General features: G+C 42.3%; 1 protein-coding gene across 1 annotated transcript in view; it reads left to right on the forward strand.

Annotated features, from left to right (window-relative positions):
• The window catches only part of NET1 (neuroepithelial cell transforming 1), a 152,489-nt gene that overhangs the window by 43,625 nt on the left and 87,647 nt on the right, over positions 1 to 21,217 (forward strand). The window contains exons 2-3 of the mRNA XM_053716405.1: positions 11,663 to 11,729; positions 18,917 to 18,932. Coding sequence (XP_053572380.1) covers positions 11,663 to 11,729; positions 18,917 to 18,932 — 83 coding nt within the window. The remainder of the gene's footprint in view (positions 1 to 11,662; positions 11,730 to 18,916; positions 18,933 to 21,217) is intronic.

The raw sequence follows: 21,217 nt of genomic DNA on the forward strand, positions 1-21,217 counted from the left end.
TGCTTACCTGATAAATTCCTTTCTTCTGTAGTGTGATCAGTCCACGGCCCGCCCTGTTTTTAAGGCAGGTAAATATTTTTTAATTTATACTCCAGTCACCACTTCACCCTTGGCTTTTCCTTTCTCGTTGGTCCTTGGTCGAATGACTGGGAGTGACGTAGAGGGGAGGAGCTATATGCAGCTCTGCTGGGTGAATCCTCTTGCACTTCCTGTTGGGGAGGAGTAATATCCCAGAAGTAATGATGACCCGTGGACTGATCACACTACAGAAGAAAGGAATTTATCAGGTAAGCATAAATTATGTTTTCGTTTTTTTTATCCTTTTTTGAACTAAGGGGTTAATCATCCATTTGCAAGTTGGTGCAATGCTCTGTTAGCCTATTATACACACTGTAAAAATTTCGTTTGATTTACTGCATTTTTTCACTGTTTTTCAAATTCTGACAAAATGTGTTTCTCTTAAAGGCACAGTACCATTTTTTATATTTGCTTGTTAACTTGATTTAAAGTGTTTTCCAAGCTTGCTAGTCTCATTGCTATTCTGTATAAACATGTCTGACATAGAAGAAACTCCTTGTTTATTATGTTTAAAAGCCATGGTGGAACCCCCTCTTAGAATGTGTACCAAATGTACTGATTTCATTTTATGCAATAAAGATCATTTTCTGTCTTTAAAAAATGTATCACCAGAGGAAAATGACGAGGGGGAAGTTATGCCGACTAACTTTCCCCACGTGTCAGACCCTTTGACTCCCGCTTAAGGGACTCACGCTCAAATGGCGCCAAGTACATCTAGGGCGCCCATAGCGTTTACTTTACAAGACATGGCGGCAGTCATGGATAATACACTGTCAGCGGTATTAGCCAGACTACCTGAACTTAGAGGTAAGCGAGATAGCTCTGGGGTGAGACAAAATGCAGAGCATACTGACGCTTTAAGAACCATGTCTGATACTGCCTCACAATATGCAGAAGCTGAGGAAAGAGAGCTTCAGTCAGTGGGTGATGTTAATGACTCAGGAAAGATACCTGATTCTAATATTTCTACATTTAAATTTAAGCTTGAACAACTCCGCGTGTTGCATAGGGAGGTTTTAGCTGCTCTGAATGACTGTGATACCATTGCAGTGCCAGAGAAATTGTGTAGACTGGATAAATACTTTGCAGTGCTGGTGTGTACTGATGTTTTTCCAAATACCTAAAAGGTTTACAGAAATTATTAATAAGGAATGGAATAGACCAGGTGTGCCGTTCTCTTCCCCTCCAATCTTTAGAAAAATGTCTCCAATATACGCCTCCATACGGGACTTATGGCAGTCAGTCCCTAAGGTGGAGGGAGCAGTTTCTACTCTAGTAAAGCGTACTACTATCCCTGTCGAGGACAGTTGTGCTTTTTTTTTTTTTTTTTTTTTTTTTAAGATCCAATGGATAAAAAATTAGAGGTTACCTTAAGAAAATATTTATTCAACAAGGTTTTATCCTACAGCCCCTTGCATGCATTGCCCCTGTCACTGCTGCTGCGGCGTACTGGTTTGAGTCTCTGGAAGAGGCTTTACAGGTAGCGACTCCATTGGATGACATACTTGGCAAACGTAGAGCACTTAAGCTAGCCAATTCTTTTATTCTGATGCCATTGTTCATTTGACTAAACTAACGGCTAAGAATTCTGGTTTTGCTATACATGCGCGCAGAGCGCTATGGCTTAGATCATGGTCAGCTGACGTGACTTCAAAATCTAAGCTACTTAACATTCCCTTCAAGGGGCAGACCCTATTCGGGCCTGGTTGAAGGAGATTATTGCTGATATCACTGGAGGAAAAGGTCATGCCCTTCCTCAGGACAGGTCCAAATCTAGGGCCAAACAGTCTAATTTTCGTGCCTTTCAAAACTTCAAGGCAGGTGCGGCATCAACTTCCTCTAATGCTAAACAAGAGGGAACTTTTGCTCAATCCAAGACGGTCTGGAGACCAAAGCTGACCTGGAAAAAAGGTAAGCAGGTAAAAAAAAAAGCCTGCTGCTGCCTCTAAGACAGCATGAAGGAACGGCCCCCTATCCGGGAACGGATCTAGTAGGGGGCAGACTTTCACTTTTTGCCCAGGCGTGGGCAAGAGATGTTCAGGATCCCTGGACGTTGGAAATTGTATCCCAGGGATATCTTCTGGACTTCAAAGGTTCCCCCCCCCCCAAAAGGGAGATTTCACCTTTCACAATTATCTGTACACCAGATAAAGAGAGAGGCATTCTTACACTGTGTACGAGACCTCCTAGTTATGGGAGTGATCCATCCAGTTCCAAAGGAGGAACAGGGACAGGGTTTTTACTCAAATCTGTTTGTGGTTCCCAAAAAAGAGGGAACCTTCAGACCAATTTTGGATCTAAAGATCTTAAACAAATTCCTCAAAGTTCCGTCGTTCAAGATGGAAACTATTCGTACCATCCTACCACTGATCCAGGAGGGTCAATATATGACTACAGTGGATCTAAAGGATGCTTATCTTCACATTCCGATACACAAAGATCATCATCGGTTTCTCAGGTTTGCCTTTCAAGACAGGCATTACCAGTTGTAGCTCTTCCCTTGGGATTAGCTACAGCCCCAAGAATCTTTACAAAGGTTCTAGGGTCGCTTATGGCGGTCCTAAGGCCGCGGGGCATAGCAGTAGCCCCTTATTTAGACGACATCCTGATACAGGCGTCAAACTTCCAAATTGCCAAGTCTCATACGGACGTAGTACTGGCATTTCTGTGGTCGCATGGGTGGAAAGTGAACGAGGAAAAGAGTTCTCTATCCCCACTCACAAGAGTTTCCTTTCTAGGGACTCTGATAGATTCTGTAGAAATGAAAATTCACCTGACGGAGTCCAGGTTATCAAAGCTTCTAAATTCCTGCCGGGTTCTTCATTCCATTCCGCGCCCTTCGGTGGTTCAGTGTATGGAAGTAATCGGCTTAATGGTAGCGGCAATGAACATAGTGCTGTTTGCACGCTTACATCTCAGACCGCTGCAACTATGCATGCTCAGTCAGTGGAACGGGGATTACACAGATTTGTCCCCTCAATTGAATCTGGACCAAGAGACCAGGGATTCTCTTCTCTGGTGGCTATCTCGGGTCCATCTGTCCAAAGGTATGACCTTTCGCAGGCCAGATTGGACAATTGTTATGACAGATGCCAGCCTTCTAGGTTGGTGTGCAGTCTGGAATTCCCTGAAGGCTCAGGGATCGTGGACTCAGGAGGAGTCTCTCCTTCCATTAAATATTCTGGAACTAAGAGCGATATTCAAGGCTCTTCAGGCTTGGCCTCAGTTAGCAACTCTGAGGTACATCAGATTTCAGTCGGACAACATCACGACTGTAGCTTACATCAACCATCAAAGGGGAACGAGAAGTTCCCTAGAGATGTTAGAAGTTTCAAAAATAATTCGCTGGGCAGAGATTCACTCTTGCCACCTATCAGCTATCCATATCCCAGGTGTAGAGCACTGGAAGGCGGATTTTCTAAGTCGTCAGACTTTTCATCCGGGAGAGTGGGAACTCCATCCGGAGGTATTTGCACAACTGATTCATCGTTGGGGCAAACCAGAACTGGATCTCATGGCGTCTCGCCAGAACGCCAAGCTTCCGTGTTACGGATCCAGGTCCAGGGATCCCAAGGCGACACTGATAGATGCTCTAGCAGCGCCCTGGTCTTTCAACCTGGCTTATGTGTTTCCACCGTTTCCTCTGCTCCCTCGACTGATTGCCAAGATCAAGCAGGAGAGAGCATCGGTGATTCTGATAGCACCTGCGTGGCCACGCAGGACCTAGTATGCAGATCTAGTGGACATGTCATCCTTTCCACCATGGTCTCTGCCTCTGAAACAGGACCTTCTACTTCAGGGTCCTTTCAACCATCCAAATCTAATTTCTCTGAGGCTGACTGCCTGGAGATTGAACGCTTGATTTTATCAAAGCGTGGCTTCTCCGAGTCAGTTATTGATACCTTAAGACAGGCACGAAAGCCTGTCACCAGGAAAATTTACCATAAGGTATGGTGTAGATATCTTTATTGGTGTGAATCCAAGGGTTACTCATGGAGTAAGGTCAGGATTTCTAGGATATTATCTTTTCTCCAAGAAGGTTTGGAAAAAGGATTGTCAGCTAATTAAGCGTCTGGCAGATGTTCCAGATGTTCAGGCATTTTGTCAGGCTTTAGTTAGAATCAAGCCTGTGTTTAAACCTGTTGCTCCACCATGGAGCTTAAACTTGGTTCTTAAGGTTCTTCAAGGAGTTCCGTTTGAACCTCTTCATTCCATAGATCAAGCTTTTATCTTGGAAAGTTCTTTTTTTGGTAGCTATTTCCTCGGCTCGTAGAGTCTGAGCTATCTGCCTTACAATGTGATTCTCCTTATCTGATTTTTCATACGGATAAGGTAGTCCTGCGTACCAAACCTGGGTTCTTACATAAGGTGGTATCTAACAAGAATATCAATCAAGAGATTGTTGTTCCATCCTTGTGTTACACAATCTGGACGTGGTCAGTGCTTTAAAGTTTTACTTACAAGCTACTAAAGATTTTCGTCAAACATCTGCTTTGTTTGTTGTCTACTCTGGACAGAGGAGAGGTCAAAAGGCTTCGGCAACCTCTCTTTCTTTTTGACTAAGAAGCTTAATCCGCTTAGCCTATGAGACTGCTGGACAGCAGCCTCCTGAAAGGATTACAGCTCATTCCACTAGAGCTGTGGCTTCCACTTGGGCCTTTAAAAATGAGGCTTCTTTTGATCAGATTTGCAAGGCGAAGACTTGGTCTTCGCTTCATATTTTTTCAAAATTTTACAAATTTGATACTTTTGCTTCTTCAGAGGCTGTATTTGGGAGAGAGGTTTTACGGGCAGTGGTTCCTTCCATTTAAGTTCCTGCCTTGTCCCTCCCTTCATCCGTGTACTTTAGCTTTGGTATTGGTATCCCACAAGTAATGGATGATCCGTGGACTGGATACACCTTACAAGAGAAAACACAATTTATGCTTACCTGATAAATTTATTTCTCTTGTGGTGTATCCAGTCCACGGCCCGCCCTGTCATTTTAAGGCAGGTAATTTTTAAATTTAAACTACAGTAACCACTGCACCCTATGGTTCCTCCTTTCTCGGCTTGTTTTCGGTCGAATGACTGGCTATGACAGTTAGGGGAGGAGCTATATTACAGCTCTGCTGTGGGTGTCCTCTTGCAATTTCCTGTTGGGAATGAGAATATCCCACAAGTAATGGATGATCCGTGGACTGGATACACCACAAGAGAAATAAATTTATCAGGTAAGCATAAATTGTGTTTTTCGTACCTTTTAAAAACTTCAGGGCAGGTGTGGCATCCTCTTCCTCTAAGGCAAAACAAGAGGGAATTTTTGCTCAGTCCAAGGCGGTCTGGAGACAATCGGACCTGGAACAAAGATAAGCAGGCCAAGGAGCCTGCTGCTGCCTCTAAGGCAGCATGAAGGAACGGACCCCTATCCGGTAACGGATCCTATAGGGGGCAGACTTTCATTCTTTGCCCAGGCGTGGGCAAGAGATGCCCAGGATCCCTAGGCATTGGAATTTATATCCCAGAGATATCTTCTGGATTTCAAAGATTCCCCCCCAAAAAAAGGGGAGATTTCGCCTTTCACAATTATCTGCAAACCAGATAAAGAAGGAGGCATTCTTACATTGTGTACGAGATCCATCCAGTTCCAAGAGAGGAACAGGGACAGAGTTTTTACTCAAATCTGTTTGTGGTTCCCAAGGAGAGGGAACCTTCAGACCTATTTTGGATCTAAAGATCTTAAACAAATTCCTCAGAATTCCGTCATTTAAGATGGAAACTATTCGTACCATCTTAACTATGATCCAGGAGAGTCAATAGAGGACTACAATGGATTTGAAGGATGCTTATCCTCACATTGTGATGCATAAAGATCACCATCGTTTTTCAGGTTTGCCTTTCTAGACAGGCATTACCAGTTTGTAGCTCTTTGCTTTGGGATATCTACAGCCCCAAGAATCTTTATGGAGGTTCTGGGGTCGCTTTGGCGGTCCTTAGACCGCGGGGCATAGAAGTGGCCCCTTATTTAGACGACATCCTGATACAGGCGTCAAACATCCAAATTGCCCAGTCTCATACGGACGTAGTACTGGCATTTCTGAGATCACATGGGTGGAAAGTGAACAAGGAAAGAGTTCTCTATCCCCAATCTCAAGGGTTTCCCTCCTAGGGTCTCTGATAGATTCTGTAGAAATGAAAATTTACCTGACGGAGTCCAGGTTGTCAAAGTTTCTAAATTTCTGCCGTGTTTTTTTTTTTTTTCCATCCCATCCGCGCCCTTCGGTGGCTCAGTACATGAATGAAATCGGCTTAATGGTAGCGGCAAGGGACATAGTACCGTTTGCACGTCTGCATTTCAGACCGCTGCAACTATGCATGCTCAGTCAGAGGAACGGGGATTACACAGATTTGTCCCCCTGTTAAACCTGGACCAAGAGACCAGAGATTCTCTTCTCTGGTGACTATGTCGGGTCCATCTGTCCAAGGGTATGACCTTCCGCAGGTCAGATGGGACAATTGTTACAATAGATGCCAGCCTTTTAGGTTGGGATGCAGTCTGGAACTCCCTGAAGGCTCAGGGATAGTGGACTTAGGAGGAGACCCTCCTTCTAATAAATATTCTGGAACTGGGAGTGATATTCCATGCTCTTCAGACTTGGCCTCAGTTAGCAACTCTGAGGTACATCATACTCAGTCGGACAATATACACGACTGTGGCTTACATCAGCCATCAAGGGGGAACAGAAGTTCCCTAGCGATGTTAGAAGTCTTACAATAATTCACTGGACAGAGACTCACTCTTGTCTATCAGCTATCCATATCCCAGGTGTTGAGAACTGGGAGGTGGATTTTCTAAGTCGTCAGACTTTTCTTCCGGGGGAGTGGGATTTCCTCCGGAGGTCAAGACCAAGCAGGAGAGGGCTTTGGTGTTTTTGACAGTGCCTGCGTAGCCACGCAGGACCTGGTATGCAGATCTGGTGGACATGTCATCCTTTCCATCACGGTCTCTGCTTCAGAGACAGGTCCCTCTACCTCAGGGTCCTTTCAACCATCTAAATAGAATCAATCTGAGATGGACTGCCTGGAGACTGAACGCTTGATGTTATCAAAGCATGGCTTCTCCGAGTCAATCATTGATACCTTAATACAGACATGAAAGCCTGTCTCTAGGAAAATTGAACATAGATATGGTGTAAATATCTGATTGTTATGAATCCAAGGGTTACTCATGGAGTAAAGTCTGGATTCCCAGGATATTATCTTTTCTCCAAGATGTTTTTGAGAAAAGGGTTGTCAGCTAATTCCTTAAAAGGGGACAGATTTTTACTCTGTCTATTTTTTTTGCACAAGCGTCTGGCAGGTATTCTAGACGTTCAGGCATTTGGTCAGGCTTTGGTTAGATCCAAGCCTGTGTTTAAAACTGTTGCTCCGCCATGGAGCTTAAACCTGATTCTTAAGGTTCTTCAAGAAGTTCCGTTTGAACCTTTTTTGTTCCATAGATATCAATCTTTATCTTGGAAAGTTCCTTTTGGGTAGCTAATTCCTCGACTCGTAGAGTCTCCAAGTTATCTGTGTTACAATGTGATTCTCCTTATCTGGTCCTTCGTACGGATAAGGTAGTCCTGCGTACCAACCTGGGTTTTTTCCTAAGGTGGTATCTAACAAGTACATCACTCAAGAGATAGTTGTTCCATGCTTGTATCCTAATCCTTCCTCAAAGAAGGAACGTCTATTACACAATATTGGACGTGGTTTGTGCTTTAAAGTTTTACTTACAAGCTACTACAGTTTTCATCAAACGTTCACCTTGTTTGTTGTCTATTCTGGACAGAGGAGAGGTCAAAAGACTTCAGCAGCCTCTCTGTCTTTTTGGTTAAAAAGCATAATTCATTTAGCTTATGAGACTGCTGGACAGCAGCCTCCTGAAGGGATTACAGCTCATTCTACTAGAGCTGTGGTTTTCACTTGGGCCTTTTTTAAATGTGGCTTCTGTTGAACAGATTTACAAGACGGAGTCTTGGTCTGCGCTTCATACTTTTCAAATTTAACAAATTTGATACCTTGCTTCTTCGGAGGCTATTTTTGGGAGAAAGGGTTTTTTACAGGCAGTGGTAACTTCCGTTTAAGTACCTGCCTTGTCCCTCCCATCATCCGTGTACTTTAGCTTTGGTATTGGTATTCCATAAGTAATGGATGATCCGTGGACTGGATACACTTAACAAGAGAAAACATAATTTATGCTTACCTGATAAATTTATTTCTCTTGTAGTGTATCCAGTCCACGGCCCGCCCTGTCACTTTAAGGCAGGTAATTTTTTCATTTGAACTACAGTCACCACTGCACCCTATGGTTTTTCCTTTCTCTGCATGTTTTCGGTCGAATTACTGAATATGGCAGTTAGGGGAGGAGCTATATAGCAGCTTTGTTGTGGGTGGACTCTTGCAGCTTCCTGTTGGGAAGGAGAATATATTCCATAAGTAATGGATGATCCGTGGACTGGATACACTACAAGAGAAATAAATTTATCAGGTAAGCATAAATTATGTTTTTCTTCCAAAGGTTGTTTCTAACAAAAATATTAACCAGGAGATAGTTGTACCTTCTTTATGTCCGAATCCAGTTTCAAAGAAGGAACGTTTGTTACACAATTTGGACGTAGTCCGTGCTCTAAAATTCTATTTAGAAGCTACAAAAGATTTCAGACAAACATCTTCTCTGTTTGTTGTCTATTCTGGTAAAAGGAGAGGTCAAAAAGCGACTTCTACCTCTCTTTCCTTTTGGCTTAAAAGCATCATCCGATTGGCTTACGAGACTGCCGGACGGCAGCCTCCTGAAAGAATCACAGCTCACTCCACTAGGGCTGTGGCTTCCACATGGGCCTTCAAGAACGAGGCTTCTGTTGACCAGATATGTAAGGCAGCGACTTGGTCTTCACTGCACACTTTTGCCAAATTTTACAAATTTGATACTTTTGCTTCTTCGGAGGCTATTTTTGGGAGAAAGGTTTTGCAAGCCGTGGTGCCTTCCGTTTAGGTAACCTGATTTGCTCCCTCCCTTCATCCGTGTCCTAAAGCTTTGGTATTGGTTCCCACAAGTAAGAATGACGCCGTGGACCGGACACACCAATGTTGGAGAAAACAGAATTTATGCTTACCTGATAAATTAATTTCTCAAACGGTGTGTCCGGTCCACGGCCCGCCCTGGTTTTTTAATCAGGTCTGATGAATTATTTTCTCTAACTACAGTCACCACGGTACCATATGGTTTCTCCTATTTTTTCCTCCTGTCCGTCGGTCGAATGACTGGGGTGGGCGGAGCCTAGGAGGGACTATATGGCCAGCTTTGCTGGGACTCTTTGCCATTTCCTGTTGGGGAAGAGATATTCCCACAAGTAAGGATGACGCCGTGGACCGGACACACCGTTGGAGAAAGTAATTTATCAGGTAAGCATAAATTCTGTTTTTCTCCTGGTATCCTTTTGTTGAAAAGCATATGTGCATATCCTACACTGCTGGAAGCTTGATGATTGGTGGCTATACACAAATGCCTCTTGTCATTAGCTTACTACTTGTGTTTAGCTAGCTCCCAATAGTGCTTTGCTGCTCTGGAGCTGACTTTAACTATGTGTTTAATACGTTTGCAGGGGTTAATGGGCCATAATAGCCAAAACATTTCATGCTGTAATTTGTTAGATCCTGTCATTTTAAGACTATTGACCCTACACTTCTGTGTGTGTAACCTCACAATGGGGTTAAACGCACATTAGAAATATCGCTCAGGACCCACAGATCAGCAGCAGGTTCCACTTAGGAACAGCAGTGCTCTGCGTGTCTTAAACGTCTACTGAATTGAACTATGGCTAATCCCTTTAAGTGATTAAACACACAGTTCTACTCAAGCAATGCTGCAATATTAAATCACTAACACATAGCATTTTGTTTTTGCATATTTGTCTCTTGCTTTCAGCAGCTTAGGCTTTTGGGAGTATGGTGTGTGTGTATATGTGTATATATATAATATATATATATATGCGTGTGTGTGTATGTGTATATATATATATATATCTCTCTATCTCTCCTCCGTGTGTGTCTGCACTCACAATGCTGTAAAGTCATCAACCAGGGTGCGAAGTCAGTAATACACAGTCTTGTTTCAATAATGGACTGCACTCGCTGGGTTTAGTTCAAAAAGACCTTTAAATCTTTATTGCGGTAACGTTTTGGGGTTGCAGACCCCTTCCTCAGACCAGACAGAAGTGCAAGTGAACACGGTGTGCAATATATAGCACTAAACCCCTCCCACCAAACAATTAGTGAAAATTGCGCCAAAATTATATTGCCATGGTAAGACATAAACAAGGCCCAAAACCCAAAGATAGAATAAATAAATAAATAAATCTTAATTAACATTGACACACATATATATATATACACACACACAGACACACACAGACACACACGTGTGTGTATATATATATGTATGTATATGTGTGTGTGTGTATGTATATGTGTGTGTGTGTATGTATATGTGTGTGTGTATATATATGTGTGTGTGTGTGTGTGTATATATATATATATATATATATATATATATATATATATATATATATATATATAATCTCTCTCTCTATATCTATCAAGCAAACATGAAGCACTCCATATTTTTCACTTCATGTTTGCTTATTAGCATGACAGTAACTACAACTGTATTGCCAAAAGCTAGAGGCACAATAATAACAATCAAAAGTTCCACGTTAAGACTGTTAGGGGGGTACCTGTGATGAAAATAAATTCTTAGGTGATATGCAGTAGTTACATGCAAGTAAAAGTTCCGCTTGTTAGGACAGTAAGCTGTGCACAAGTATTGAGCCCAAAAGCAGAAACTACTGGGGCCCAAGTGATCCTACTGTTAAAGTCCCTAAGTCTTGGGGACACCAGTATAAGAGTTTCACAATCAGTGAAGGATAAGCACCAATTCACGGCGGCACGCCTGACTATCTCTCACGGCACACTAGTGTGCCACGGCACAGTGGTTGAAAATCACTGCTTTAAAGGACCAGTAAATACAGTAGATTTGCTTAATCAAAAATGCATGGTAACAAGACAATGCAAAAGCACTTACGTCTGACCTTCAAATGAGTTTAGATTGTTTTCTGACAAATTTCAAAGTTGTCTTTTTCCACTCCTCCTGTATCATGTGACAGACATCAGCCAATCACAAATGCATATACGTATATTCTGTAAAGTCTTGCACATGCTCAGTAGGAGCTGGTGACTCAAAAAGTGTAAATACAAAAGGATTGTGCACCTTTTGTTAATGGAAGTAAATTGGAAAGGTGTTTAAAATTGAATGCTCTATCTGAATCATGAATGTCTAATTTTGACTTGAGTGTCCCTTTAACTCTGAGATCAGCAACATACTTTATACATAACCTCAACTTTATTCTCAGAGCATACAGTGATCTGATAGTGAGGGTTGTACCATCTTAATTAGCCACTGTAATTTGTATGTATAATTTAATGTAATAAAGCCTCACCAAGAATAGGTAGAATAATGCGTGCTATTTTTAAGTTTACCTTTTTTTTCCCCCCACTTATTCTCCAGACATTCTCTCAGAAGAGGCAGTTCATTCACCTTCCTGACCCCTGGGCCACAATGGGACTTTACTCTGGTAAGATTTGTTATTAAATGGAAGCTGACTTTCATATTTTATTAAGGCTACGTTGTCACATTTTCTCTTTTCCATATCTAAGTCCTTTGTAATGTGCAGCAGCTGTGCGGTAATGTTTAGGTGCTGGGAATCAGAAAAGAGCAAGTTTTGACTAAACAATAATAATTAACTGTGCACAATGCTGACAATATTCCAATAACAACCAGATGTAATAGTAATCTGACATCCAGTGAGCGTACATCTGACTCCCTGTTTGGTCTAGAATAGCACAGTCTGCTACATTTATATGTCTGGTTCAGCCGTGTCAGACATGGGAGCGAAAATGTAATTTAGATAACTCCCAGTGGGCCGCATCTTTTATACTAAGTATTTTATCAGAAGCATAATCATTACTGGGTTTATACTTTAAAGGGACAGTCTAGTCAAACTTTCATGATTCAGATAGGGTATGTAATTTTAAAGAGACATGAAACCCCAAATGTTCTTCATAAATGGAAAGAGTCCACTTCTGCATTCATTACTTTTGGGAATTCAGAACCTGGACACCAGGAGGAGGCAAAGGCACCCCAGCCAAAGGCTTAAATACTGCTCCCACTTGCCTCATCCCCCAGTCATTCTTTGCCTTTTGTCCCAGGAGGTTGGCAGAAAAGTGTCCAGAAGTTTTTCGATAGTCTCTTATGGAGGGTAGTACTCTTCGGCATGGGACTGGAGTTTTAAGTAGTCCTCTCAGCCTTTCAGTGAGAGCATGGATGAATGTTAGAGTCCGGAGATGCAGGGAGAGTCTTTCTGCAAAACCATCCCGACTCATTTTAACAGCTCTACAAGCAATCGGTGTTGACGAGTTTTGCTGCCTGCTTTCTTCTCTCAAGTCATGTTTGTTATGGGATTTGATTTGCTTATGTGTAGTGTTACTTAGTTTCATGGCTTTGTGGAACATTACGGCCTTTGGAAGTGACGCGGCCTTTACAGTCGGGTGCGCTTTTTCTGGACTTTACGGTTCTCCTTGTGACCGGTCACGTTTTTGACTCTCCACTTCCGCATTCCTGACCGTGTGGCGACAGAGAAATTCTGATCTGCTGGTGTCGGGAGGTGGTGAGTGCCCCAGCCATTGTGGGTGTCAGGTGCCGTTTAAAATTTTGGTTCAATTTTTGTATCAATATCCTAGCTATGGAGGAGTCTGATATTTATGGAGACGGTTGTCTCTGTTTTAGTTTCTACTCCTTGCGCAGAATGCTAACATGTTATGTTCTGAATGCCGTATTAGAGTGCTCAATTCCTCAGGATCGGGGAATCAAGGGGCCGCTGAGCCATCCGCCTCTGGGGCCTCTGTCCTCCGAGTGTCAAGTTCCCTTACACCATCGCTTACTACGCATGCAGGTAACTCAGACTTTGCTTATCCTCAGGGCCGCCACTAGAATTTTTTTGGCCCCTGACTTAACCATTGATCAGGCCCCCCCCCCCCTCCTTTGACATGTGCAATATTTGACCAAGTGACTAAAACGTATATGCACTTTATTCTTAAGTGTCTATTTAAACTTGGAAATGTTGTAAAGGTAGTAACATACACTGAAACAAACACAATCACACATAAGGATTCACATATAGACACTCTAGCAAACACGCAAAGAAACTCAGACACAGACACCCAAACAGACACTTAGCACTTGTTTACATTGACCTGACAAGTAATGATGTAAACTACAGTTTTGTAAAAAAAAGGAGATTTAGAAAAGAAAATATGGAATTCTTATTATCTTTTTGTAAAGGAAGATGCCAACTAAATGATGACTACAGCATGCAGTGGCTGAAAGGAAGGGCCCTGAACTGCCTAAACAATAATTTAAAGGTTAAATGGTAGATCAGTGACTCCCGGAAAGGTCTCATTAGTCTCAAAGTCTGTAGAAAGATGTGAATAATCAGTAGCAAGGTCAAAATGTCCTAAAAAGGAACAGACAATGGACACACACACACACCCAAACTCAAACTTGCACATACACCCAAGGAAACACTAACAGAGACAGCCTCAGAAAACACACAAAGACATACACACTCACACACACTCACACACACACACACACACACACACACAGAGACACCCACAGAAAACACATAAAGACATACATACACACCCTCACAGAGACATCCACAGAAAACACACAAAGAAATACACACACCCTCACAGAGACACCCACAGAAAAGACAAACCCTCACAGAGACATCCACAGAAAACACAGACATGCATACACACACACACACCCTCACAGAGACATCCACAGACATACACACCCACCCTCACAGAGGCATCCAGAGAAAATACACAAGGTCAAACACACGCCCACCCTCACAGAGACACCCATAGAAAAAGCTAAAAGACATATGCACACACCCTCACAGACATCCAAAGAAAATGCACAAAGACATACACACCCACCCTCAAAGAGATACCAACAGAAAAAAAATACATACACACTCATAGAGACACAAACCAAAGCACAAAGACATAAACACAGACACCCACAGAAACACTCACAGGAGGAAACATTTATGCGCCTTGCATCCCCTAAATTAACAGTGTGAGACATGCATGATAAAAAAAAATGCAGAAATTAAGAGATCACTTTTTAAAGAATCATATTTGTAAATGTGCAAACAAAAATAATTCTGTGAATTCAAAATTGTACATTAATGATCTGGGTAGATGGCTAGATGAAGAAAATTACTTTTAAAACATTGACATATGTTTGTTTGATATTTTCCCCATTTTCCCCAGCCAAGAGCACCACTTTAAATATAGTGTACAAATGTTCCCATCTGTCAGCTGTACTTGTGGATTTTGAAAAGGCTGTACTCTATATAGTCTTGGTGGAACCATAAGCTGTGGTACTCATACCATTAGATCTAGTTAAATGCAGGATTTAAGGTTTTTTTGGTATGCATTTCAAAATTAAGTCAGCTGTAGAGTAAACTGAACAGTTTTAAGTTAACCTGTCTCATTTCCAACACTGAGCAATCTTAGTCTCAGAGTATAACATGTTATGCAGATGTAAAAATCTTAGATAAAATGCCTCCTTGTATCTGGAAAGTCCTTGCATAAAGGGGCAGTAAACTGGAATGTAATATATATCATTTGTGTATTGAGGGGGAAACATTTCTGCATGGTTTTAAATATAGAATTTCTACAGCATTGTCAAATAATCAATACACTGCTGCTAATAAATGTTTTTTTTATGAACCCCTGGCCCCACCATACAACTACTACCACACTGAAGTTACAATCTTAAATTGCACAAAGAAATAAAAAACATTTGCTAAGTAATTTCTACCTCCTCTGCAAATGAAAGTGATCAGCCATCTGACTCAGGCACACACTCTACAAAGTGCCAAGTCTGTCTCACACTGTGTATAGTGGTTTAGTGCACACTCAGAAATCCTCTCAAATGCTAATACTTTACTCCTTGTAATAACATTTCCCATGCTCAATTAGCACTCTGCTGTAGTACCCACTGGTGGCTGCCAAAATGTGAAAAAAAAAATATTTTTTTTTTGGCTCTTGCCTCATGGGGCCCCCCTAGCCCATTGGGCCCCTGACAGGAGTCACCCCTGTCACCCCCTGATGGCGGCCCTGCTTATCCTTCTCCGGAAGGTAGCTTCTTCCCGCCAGGGGTTTCGACACAATGTTGCATGTCCATAATTTTGGCACTGGCGCATATGCAACTTCCAGAAGTTGGTCTTAGATACTGTTCGTGTTCCGTTATCCAGGTATCTTCAGGCATGGGGTGCCCTGTTCAGCCCTCTGGGGGAATGACTGTCCCTGAGGCTTCAGGGGGTCGCCCTTTGGGGGCTGGAGTCATCTTTCGCTACGGCGGGGGTATGCTGTACTTTTCAGTATAGACTGACGCGCCTTCATGTACTTTTGAGGCACGCTTTGGCCTTATCGGAAGATCCCATCCTTAATGGATCTGAGACTTCTCCGTCTGCTTCTTCGAATAGCTTGCAGAATTAGACATAAGGGGATGAAGTAATCTTCTTATAGTCTTGTTATTGAGTACTCTTTCCAGTTTGAGCTTGGTAGAACAGGGTCCCTGTTGGGACTTTCCTGCGGGTGTGTCTGTTCTTCTTAGGCGATAAACCTGCCGGGGTTGCCTTATCTTTTATTTTATTTAGGTTTAAAGCTCATGTTGGGTTTATATTTTCTTTGGGAATTTTGTCTGGAATCGATACTCACGATGTTTGATTGCACTGTTACTTCTAAGGAAGTTTGTTATGGTTGTGTTTAGTCCTATGTGTGTCTGCTGTTTCTCCCTCTCTAGGGGGGATTCTATGCTGCTTTGACAGTGATGGCCCTTGGTTTCAGGCGGTCCTTATTGGGTTCAGATCCTTCTGTTGATGCCTAATTCAGACACCTAGCGCCTGTTCTGCCTGGCTGGTCCAGTTGGACACCAAGTGCCTCACATATTGTGTTCTTGTTTTCTTTTACAAGTTTCAGCTAAGCATCTGTGTGGACCTGAGGGTCAGTGAGGCATGGGGGATTGGTTCAGTCCTCATTGGCCTCTCAAGCTGGTCGGCTGGGACTCTGGTGCGACTCTCTCATTGCTTCCCGACTTTACGTCGGGATGGGGAGTGTTTCCTTCCCCGCGTGGGTTGGAGGTTGTGAGGATTTAGGACCTCCTTGCCGCTGTTTCTGGCGGTCTTGCCTTCAGTGGTTCTTGGAATTGTCCTTTTTGGATTTTTCCTTTTAAGGTTTTCTTCGGATGAGACTTCGGGACTTTGTCCGTTGCTCCTTAGCGGTCTTGAACACCTTATGGGAGGGCCTTGTGGCTTTTTCCTATTTCGGGAATTTAGTAATTTCCTATCAGGGACGATAAGCCGCATTGTCTCCTTCTCCAAGCTTCGCTTAGGGGTTTTTTTCCGCCGGTATTTAGGATGCTCTGCATTCTTTTTCCTTGGGTACAGTCATCTGGTACTCCTGAGGAGATTATGGAGACTAGCCTTTGTTTTTACTCTCTATTCGGGTGACTTTGTCCTCTGTTTTCTATGGGTGTTGTTTTAACGCCTTTTTGAGCTCTAGGCTCTTCGTGCGACTCTGTCGTACTTTAGCTCCTTTTGGAGTGTTGGACTCCTACAAGGTCTTTTCCCTTCCTTTTGGGTTGGGATTCCGAGTGAGTCTTGTTCCTGTTCTCCGGGTTAGTCCGGTTAGGTTCCCTTTGATGTTCCCTGGAACGATCTGGGGCTCAAGCTATAGTTTTTGTTGTGGTTCTTCTTACGATCCTGTGGCTGGTTCGGTGCAATTCAGTTTTTTTAGGGAACATAGGCTATGACCTTCGGTCTAGACAGTTGAGCTTTTAGCAGCTTGGCCAGGTTTTCTGTGCCTTTTGACTGATGTGTGCTCCCCTTTTTGGGGAGTTCCTCGCTGTTCATCTATGACGTCTGGATGATTTAATATGGTTGTTTCCTCAGCCTATGACTTCATGTCTTATGGGCTTGTGCACTGTTCTTTTCTGTACTCTTTCCTTCAGGGGGGGTAGTTTGTCCTCCTTATGGGGGTGGGGTTTCCTCTCTCTGGAGGTTGGTTGTCCTGTCCTGTGTGCAGGTTGTTGGAACAGGTGTTTTTTCTTAATCATCTAGAGGAGAGCGGTCCGCTCTCTGGGGTTCTGTTTCATCTGGGATGATGTCTCCATGTTTGAGACTGTCATGGAGTGTCGTGCTGGGTCGTCTGAGGGCTCTATTGCATTTTCCCTGTTCCTCTCCTAGGGGTTCTCTTGGAGTTCCTATTGTTAGAGCTCTTGGGTTGGGGCCCAAGCTCCGTTGGGGTGGCTGAGTCCATCTTTTTCCATCGTCTTTCTGGGGACTGGTGTTTGGGGTCTTTTCTGTTCCCCTGTCTTTCAGACTTGACAGCCAGCTGTAGTGGCCTGAGAGTTACTTTGTTGCCTAGCAAGTGGAAGGTTGCGGTTGGAAATCAGTTGCCGCTGTTTGCACCTTGTCTGTGTGTTGGCAGAGTTTTGCCAAGCCTTCTATTGTTCGCCTGTGGGTCCTTTGTGGTACGGTGAGCCTTTTTGAGGTTCTGTGCTTTCTCCATGCTCAAGATATGTGAGTAGGACTGGCGGCTTTTTGGTTAAGCCTGTGCTGGGTCTACTGGCTTAGTGGATGTTTTGCAGTTTGTTGGTTAGTGTTGTGACCTTTCTTCTGCTGCTTTTACTTGCCTGCAAGTATTTTAATCAGAGTCATCCTTTATGACTGTAGCGTGTGGTGTTGACCCAGGGGTTTGCCTTTCTGTTTTTGCTGCACATATATCTGTTTTTGAAGACTCTGTCTTCAGTTGTCTTTTAGGGTGCGTTTGCACTATCTTAGGAGAAGTTCTTCTCTGTTTCGGATTCCTGGATTTAACCTTGGGGTTTCTGTACATTCTGGGGTCTGGGCATTGTCTCCCCTTGTTTCTCACGACTGGTTTCGGTCTCTGTGAGCTTGGCTTGGGTTTTGGGGATTCCTTTTCTTGGAAACAGTTTATACCCTTTTTAGGGTCTTCTGGGATTCCTTGCTTGTTCCTCCCTTCCCTTTCCTGTTAGTTGATCCCCTTCTCTGGTACAGGGTGTGTTGTTGAGGACCCGCTTACTGGGCGACGGTGTCTCTTGGAGGCGTGCTGGCTCCAGTTGTGTTTCTCTCTGCGTTCTCTAGCAAGGCTTGTGGACTATCTGCGGGTCAGTGTCCTTGGGGGCCTTTTATTTTTTTTTCCAATTTTTCTCGGCTTTGGACGAAGCAGGTTTTTTGTTGGGTAAGGGTTTTTCAGATCTGGTGCCCTCAGAATGGGCCGCCTTTTGTACCCCTCCCGTTTGAGCATTCAGTGTTCTCTATAGCTTGGGTATTGTTTTCCCAAAAGTAATTAATGCAGCTGTGGACTCTTTCCATTTTATGAAGAAAAAATGCTTACCTGATAATTTCTTTTCTTCAGATGGAAATGGTCCACAGCTCCTCACCCTTGTTTTTCTGGGGCGTCTTATTTTTCTTCTGGCACCCTTTTCACTCTGATATTTCTTCTACTGTTCTTTGTTCCTCGGCAGAATGACTGGGGGAACCCGGGGAGTGGGAGGAGTATTTAAGCCTTTGGGTGGTGTGTCTTTGCCTCCTCCTGATAGCCTGGTTCTTAATTCCCAAAAGTAATGAATGCAGCTGTGGACTCTTTCCATCTGAAGAAAAGAAAATTATCAGGTAAGCATAATTTAAGTTTTTTTTCTTTTGTGATTTAGACTGAGCAAACAATTTCAAACAACTTTCCAATTTACTTCTATTATTTAATTTGCTTCCTTCTCTTGTTATCCTTGGCTGAAAGGTTTATCTAGGTAAACTCAAGAGCAGCAAAGAACTTTGGTGTTCTAGCTGCTGATTGGTGGCTGTGTGTGTATATGTGTGCGTGTGTTTGTATGTATGTGTGTGTGTATATATATATATATATATGTTGTATTTATATGTTGTGTGTGTGTGTATATGTGTGTATTATATATAGTATATATATATATAATATATATATATCTAATATATATATATATATGTGTGTGTATATTAGTCATTGGGCTCACCCATGTGTTCAGTTAGAAACCAGTAGTGCATTGCTGCTCCTTCAACAAATGATACCAAGAGGATGACGCAAATTTGCTTATAGAAGTAAACTGGAACGTTGTTTAAAATTGTTCTACCTAAATCATGAAAGAAATGTTTTGGGTTTCATGTTCCCTTTAAACACCTTTCCAATTTACTTTTATCATCAAATTTGCTTTGTTATCTTGGTATTCTTAGGTTGAAAGCCAAACCTAGGTAGGCTCATATGCTAATGTCTAAGCCCTTGAAGGCCGCCTCTTATCTGAATGCATTTGACAGGTTTTCACAGCTAGAGGGTGTTAGTTCATGTGTGCTCATAGCCTGTGAAGTTACTTATGAGAGGGCACTGATTGGCTAAAATGCAAGTCTGTCCAAAGAACTGAAATAAGGGGGCAGTCTGCAGAGGCATAGATAAAAGGTAATCACAGAGGTTAAAAGTGTATTAAATATAACCGTGTTGGTTGTGCAAAACTGGGGAATCCGTAATAAAGGGATTATCTTTTTTTTTTTTTTTTTTTTTTTTTTTTTTTAAACAATACTATTCTAGAATAGACTGTGCCTTTAAGCAGGTTTATTTGTGTTAACCTGAATTGTCTTCTTATGTTGATGATTGTGTTAAGAACTAGTGCTTTAAAAACTGGTGTTTACGACATTTTTAAGCAGCGCTCGACAAATCTTTTTCAAATATAGAGACAGTAAGAATAATTATGAGCCAGAAGTTAGTCATATTTGTATATAGATGCATGGTGAATTGCTAAGGGGTAAAATTCGAGGAGCCAGTGGCTCCCTTGCGCCTGGGTTTGTCAATCTCTGCTTTAAAGAGCTATTAAATGGTGGCATAGTGTAATCCAAGAAATGATTTTGGTGTCCCTACCGCCCCTTTTTTTTATTTTTTTTATTTATTATTTTTATTGTTAACAAAAGTTTCCAGGCAATACAAAATACAATGACATATGACATTAATGAAAAAGCCTGCATAGAGAACCAAGTCCTCACTTCAACCTGGATCGTTAAGTTTTATATTCAATTGTCTAGATATGTCATTTATTTTACCAGGTCAAATATTGTGCGTGCATGACAAAAATTATAGCGTTAATATCTTCTTTGTGGATACATGAAAACTAACAAGGAATACAAACAAGTAATAAACAAACTTGAACAAAAAAACAAAAAAAAAAAAAAATACAGGGCATCCTCTGGTTTAAAATTGGCATCGCTCTTTTTTTTATTTTTTTTATTTCTCTTGTTAAGTGTGTTCAGTCCACGGGTCATACCATTACTTATGGGATATATTCTCCTTCCAACAGGAAGTTGCAAGAGGATCACCAAGCAGAGCTGCTATATAGCTCCTCCCCTCACATGTCCATATCCAGTCATCACTTGCAACCCTCAACAAAGAAGAGGTCGCGAGAGGAGTTGGAGTTTTTTACTTATTATCTTCAATCAAAAGTTGTTATTTAAAAAATGGCACCGGAGTGTGCTGTTTTTTGTATCTCAAGGCAGTATTTAGAGAAGAAGCTGCCTGCGTTTTCTATGATCTTAGCAGACGTAACTAAGATCCGCTGGCTGTTCTCGACATTCTGAGGAGTAGGGTAACTTCAGAAAAGGGGAATAGCATGCGGGGTCCTCCGCAAATGAGGTATGTGCAGTACATTATTTTCTGGGATGGAATTGACTAAGAAAACACTGCTGTTACCCATATGATGTAAGTACAGCCTTAAATGCAGTAGTAGCGACTGGTAATCAGGCTGATAAATGTATGCGCAGCTCGAGTTATTTTCTAGGGACTAGAATTTGACTGAGAAAATACTGTTAATACGAAATAATGTTTAAGCCTTATCTGCAGTGGTAGCGACTGGTAAGCAAGGCTTAGTGATAACTTTGCATGACATTGAAAA

This window comes from Bombina bombina, chromosome 6 (genome assembly GCF_027579735.1).
Source record: "Bombina bombina isolate aBomBom1 chromosome 6, aBomBom1.pri, whole genome shotgun sequence".
Lineage (NCBI taxonomy): Eukaryota > Metazoa > Chordata > Amphibia > Anura > Bombinatoridae > Bombina > Bombina bombina.